Source organism: Hipposideros armiger, unplaced genomic scaffold (assembly GCF_001890085.2).
Source record: "Hipposideros armiger isolate ML-2016 unplaced genomic scaffold, ASM189008v1 scaffold_709, whole genome shotgun sequence".
NCBI classification, from domain to species: domain Eukaryota; kingdom Metazoa; phylum Chordata; class Mammalia; order Chiroptera; family Hipposideridae; genus Hipposideros; species Hipposideros armiger.
In genome coordinates, this window is record NW_017732059.1 from 1,001,698 (window position 1) to 1,007,720 (window position 6,023).

A 6,023-nucleotide genomic window follows, 5' to 3' on the forward strand; every position below is an offset into this window, starting at 1 on the left:
AAAAAAGGAAATCAGAACCAAAGCCAAAGCAACCAGGAAATTACAGAGCTTAGTGAGGGAGACATTTTCAGATACAAAGGTTTTCAATTACCACTCGGAAACAAACAAAAAAAAAATCAATGTTGCCCAGTATTTCATACTTTTTATAGAACAAGAAGCATAACCATTTGATTGGGACCATCCCCAAAACAGAAAAAATAAATCAAGAGTCTTGTAAAAATGGCCAGTATGAAAGTCCAAAACCATCCTCTCCTTAAGACAATAGGGACAAAAAAATACATACTAATAATAGCTTGTGTAGCAGCTAACACAGCTGCAAACCAGAAAACGGGCTTCTTTTCAAGATTGCGAATCTCCCCCTCTCAGCTTTTTCCTGTGTCACCACTCCCAACTTTTTTAGACATATTTCTTTCCCCTGCGGCCGCCTTCCCATGAAATTTTAACACCACACTTCTACTGCGTACCTACGTGCTGTATGTGTTTTATACACGAAAAAGGATATATCTTCACTCCCCAAGAACCATTTTCTGCCTCCATGCGGGCAACACGGCCCCGTGAAAAACGCGTGCTTGAGGCTTATGCATTCGCTACATTCTCCCCAGGTTTTCTGTTCTCGTTTAGGACAACGTCGCCCCTAGCAGATCTCAAATATTTTGGCTCCAGGTCCTTCTTGACATTGGTAAAAATCTCTGAGGACCAAGACCTCGGGGCGTGTGGATTCTATCTACACTCGTTTACTGCACCAGATGCTGAAACGCAGAGGAGGCTGCTGGTACCTCATATCTGTGTCCACATTCATCCCATCGCTTTACCACATCACATAGTGTCTGTCAAGTCTCCCTGCGTGCTGATGGGGAAAAAAACGAGGGTGGATGTGGAAAATGACACGTTAGAACGATGTGTTACGTCGTTTTGACATCGCCAAGTTGTGGGGAACCCCTCAGGGGTTCCCTGGTCAACCCTCTACCATTATGACTAGTTGCCTTGAGCATCTATCATTTAAAGCAATATGCGAACAGCGGGATGATCTATTTTTTTATTTTTTTGGTGATTCTAAAATGCCAAAAGCTAATGCAGACGCTGAGCGACAAGGCTGGTCCACGGCGGCCGGCCTGGAAGGACGGGGGCACAGTGGTGACTTACTGTTTGAAGGCAGGGCTGTAGGTGTACGCCGTGTTACTGCTCAAGTTGTAGATGAACGGCAAGTGCTTGTGGATGTCCGCCGTCGACCAGCTACTGAAGAAGCTATTCAGCAAGCCTTGATCGGCCCCTGCACCGTGAGCAAACACCCCCAGAGGGTAAGAGGGTACGGTGGAAGACCCCACGAGAACACAAGGGGCGTTTGAAGGGCGGGACATAAACACATGCATTCAAGGTGACTGGTTACATTTCTCCGCTCTGCCCGCTAGCACATGACCACGGTCTCACACGGAGACGGCAGTTAACGCCATTTATTTTAATTAACTAGCGTTAGGGGATACCATTAATGAATTACCATTTATGGTAATACCATCAATTACTCTGAATACCATTTATGGTAATACCGTGAATTACTGTGAATACCATTTATGGTAATACCGTGAATTACTGTGAATACCATTTATGGCATTACCGTGAATTAGTACCTTTAAAACCACTCATTGATATATCATTCATACCATCAGTACCACAGCATTAATTTAACAAGTGCGTATTCTCTCCGAAATTTACCACCTTAGATAACGCAAACAATTAAAGAAAAACATCTCCCGCTGTCTCTAAAATTCTCCACTCCGCGCCAATGAATTCTATCTGACAGCAACACTGCTCTCCCCACCATTTTTGCCGGCTCCCTTAACGCCTCATCCTCACACCGAGAGCCAATTCTCCAGCGATCCGGTACGTCCTTTTCCATTACAAAAAGTCTAGCCATTTTCCCACCCATTAACGCTCGTTTGGTCAAATATTTGGCCTCTGGTTGGCTCCCTTTCATTCTACCCTTTACTCTTATCTGTCAGGGGTTGGCCAACTTAGGTCTGTTGTCTGTTTTGGTAAACAAAGTTGTATTGGGACACAGCCAAGCTCGTGTATGACGTCTCGTCCACGGCTGCTTTCACGCTCCGACTTGCAGGGTTAAATATTTGCAACAAGAGGTCCCATGGCCCATGACGGTAAAACGTGGCTTGCCTGGCCCTGTAGAGAACGGCTGGCACACCCGTTCTGTGCAATAACGCAGGCGACATCCTCAGCGGTTCTCTCTGTTGCGTATCTACTCACCAATGTCCTCATTTATTCCAGTCGCCCTGCCTGGCCTTCTCTCTGACCCCTACCTTTCAGCGACTTCAAAGCTGCCATGCACAGATTCGGGGGGATGGGGGTGTGGCAGGGGCACAGGTTCACCGAGGGGCAGCGTCCTGTCACCTACCGTCAAAGCTGCCGTGGTCGGTGGCGTGCTGCAGCAGGAGGCTGTGCGTCTCCAGAGAAGGCTGGAAGACAAACACCCCGCTGTTGAAGCAATCCGGCCAGCCGGGATCCGGGGCCGCCGAGAACTCGCCCCGATCGAACAGGTCATCGATGTTGGACAGCACCTGGGGAAACAGAGCAGCGGGGGCCTGCACCAAGACGCCTCCGACCCCCGGGACGCAAGTGAGAAACCCAGGAGGGGCCAGACACCGTTCAGAGGCCGGAAACCGGGGCCCGGTTTTATGGGTGACTCTTTTCTCTTGGGTTTGTCCAGTCGCGCGCCACATGACGGTGTTTTGGTCAACGAATGGCCGCGTATATGACGAGGGTCCCATGAGATGATGATGATGGGGCTGAAAAGTTCCGATCACGTAGTGACATTGTAGCCGTCAAGTCACAGCCACCGTAACATTGTATCACGTGTGTGTGGGGACGCTGATGTCAACAAACCCACCCCACTGCCAGTCGCATCAATCTCTACAATATCCAGTTACGTCAAGTATGCCACGTGATAATGATGTTAGTGGTTTATATACACGTTACTGTACTATTTATAGTATATATTATTGGTCTACATATACCTGTTACTCTTCTATTTATAGTATATATTATTGGTTTACATATACGTGTTACTATTCTATTTATAGTATATATTATTGGTTTACATATACATGTTACTATTCTATTTATAGTATGTATGCTACCGGTTTATACATACGTGTTGCTGTACTATATACAGTATATATGCTACTGGCTTATATACACGTTACTGTACTATGTATAGTATACATGTTACTGCTTTGTACATGCATGTTAACGTACTATAATATAGTATACACGCTACTGATTTATACATAGGTGTTACTACATTACACTTTCTATCATTCATTTAGGTTGTACCCTTTCTACTTATCAAAAAACAAAACCGTGTGCTGTCAACGGCGTGCCGTGCCACGCAGGCAGCAGCCTCACATTTCTCGTGTTCACCGCGTCTCTTGGTTGCATCGCTTTTTCGTGGGCGTGGCTTACTCTCGTGCCGTATTGTGCAGTTGCATGCTGTCCAGCCGTGTGGCCCCGGAGCCGTAGGCTGTGCCACCCGGCCCAGGTGCGCCGCAGGCTATAGCATCCAGGTGTGTGTAAGTGCAAAACTGCCTAACCACACACGTCGCAGAACGTGTCCCCGTCGCTAAGTGAGACACGACTGTATTCAAACGAGAAGACTGTGCAAGTGAGACTGCTCTCTGGTTTATGCCGAGTGATGGAAGTCTCACCGCCTCTGAAACTCCATCATTTTCTCAAGGTGCTTAGGACCCTCCTAAGTGCATACCTTCTCCCAGGCAGCAAATGTGATCACTGCAGCCACGGACACCCCTGAAAGGAGCGGTCTGCAGATCCGTATAATGCAATCAGCTCCCTCTGAGAAGCTGGCGACTAACTGCCGTCCCCTCCGCCACCCGCTGGCTTTCTAAATTGGGTTGTGTTTGGGGAAAACAGAAACACAGCATCGCTCTGAAAGGCGGCTGCTTTCACCTTCGTCTCCTCCTCCTGCACAGCTGCTTTTGCACAAGCAACACAATCGAACGTGGGCCTCCGACACTCCAACGTCACTTAACATTTCGAGTTTCCAACAGCTGTTTCTGAGAGCTCCCCCGGCCATGGGGTCCTGCCCCCCAAGGTCACACCCCGGAATGTAATTATCCTACTTTGTATAGATGCAATGGTATGAGCATACACCCCTCTTAGGGGGGGAATGTGATTTCAAGTCCCTCCGTGTCCTCAGCGGGCTCTAGTGCCATGCTCCGAGGCACGTCCTATTGACTGTGACCCACGGAACGTGGACGTTGGTGACAGATGTGTTGGGTCACCTGTGGGGGCCCCCCTGCAGGCCCTAGCAGCCTGCTGCAGGAGGGAGAGGCACGGTGTCTGCGGGGCTCCCTACGGCGTGCAGCACCTCATCCTCACCGACCCGCCGTACTCACCAGGGTGTCCGCATCCAGGAAGACACACTTGCTGTAATGGGTGAGGGTCCAGCAGTGAAGCTTGGTGAGGGTGACGCCCAGCTCAGGTCTCCTCAGAAAGGCCAGGTGGATGTAGTCTGCGCTGTCCATCAGGTTCACCTCTAGTACCTCGTCGAACACCCTCGACAGGATCACCCTGGGGAGATGCGTGCCACATGCCAGGAGAACAGCACTGAACACAGGACATGTCCCTCCAGGAAGGCACCCGCCTTACTGCTCCCACGCACGGAAGCCGGGCGGGTCCAACCCCCCAGCACGCTCACTACCGTCTTCATATCAGAGTTTTCTGTCTCCCAGGGACATCTCGGCGCTTTGCACACTTTTCACGTGTGCGCCAACACTGTGCAAACTCGAAAAGCGTGACCGACTGACTGATGGAGTGGTCTTAACCCTTTTTCTGTGACGGTTGGATACATCCGAATGAATATATCCGAAGCTTTTATACATAAAAATGTCATTGACAAACAAAGCAGCTCACGTTGTTATTACTAAATGCATAAAGTAGTCAACATATCAACTTTTGTGTGTGTGTGTGTTTGTGTGTTTGTGTTTGTGTGTGTGTGTGTGTGTATTTCTGATTTCTCCAAGGTCTCGAGGCCTACAATGTTTGAGCTTTTGCATGATTTGAAACAGTATCATTTTGCATTCACATTTACACTAATTGGGCTGAATACAGAAATCTCATTTCGAGACTATTTTGCCCCGGAAGGGTGAGATAGCAACTATCTCAACCAGACCGATTTAGGACTTTTCCTTCATTCTTGGTGCTCTGAAACGCCACCGCTTCGTATCGACATTTCACTTTTATTTATCCATTCATCAGCTGAACACATGGGGAACACTCTCAACCTAACAGCCTTTGTCAGACCCGAAATACGAGGATGACATGAGTTATTTCCTTCTATTCCATTCCCCCCCCCTTTTTTTTTTAATGAAACTCTTATCAGACAGATATTGGAGCTCCTGCATCTACCTTTTTAAATCCTTTGGCCGCTTTTTCTTGTGCACTGTCTCCATTTGTTTCTGCTTTTTCCTTGTACAGTATTCAAAGCCACTTTCTCGCTAAGCCAGTACTATTTCATCACCAACGTTTCCCCTGCATTTGGCCCAATTATTTAAGGAATTCATGGCATCCTCCTGGTTGTGTAAGGATCGGGGGTGGGGAGGGGAAACAGCTATCACTCTGTGTCACTACAAATAGCACCACCATTTATGTCCTGGCGTGCTTTTCTCCAGCACCGCCTGCTCCCCTAAAATAAATTCCTAGAAGCAGAATTAAATTTCGTGAATAGAACCTGGTTGAAGCTAGGCGCACACGCTCCTGGGTTTCTGACCCTACAGAAAGGCTGACCCCCACTCAACCCTTGCACCACACAGCCAGGTCATTTTTGGTCATTTTTGGTCACGGGTCACTGTCTTCTACTGTCCCAGATGGCACGATGCCTCAACCCTTCCAATGACTGCGAAATATGTAACGTGCCCCATAAAAACGCTCAGCTAGGTCAGCAACGCCAAACGCTTCTCAGCATTACTTGACGTTCTTTAAATAGTTTAAAGTTCATC

The 6,023-nt window shown here is 48.2% G+C and overlaps 1 protein-coding gene across 1 annotated transcript in view; it reads right to left on the bottom strand.

Annotated features, from left to right (window-relative positions):
* Positions 1-6,023, bottom strand: part of GYG2 (glycogenin 2) — a 30,585-nt gene that overhangs the window by 18,303 nt on the left and 6,259 nt on the right. The window contains exons 2-4 of the mRNA XM_019627108.1: positions 4,422-4,596; positions 2,405-2,567; positions 1,144-1,270 (exon numbers count right to left, since the gene is read on the bottom strand). Coding sequence (XP_019482653.1) covers positions 1,144-1,270; positions 2,405-2,567; positions 4,422-4,596 — 465 coding nt within the window. The remainder of the gene's footprint in view (positions 1-1,143; positions 1,271-2,404; positions 2,568-4,421; positions 4,597-6,023) is intronic.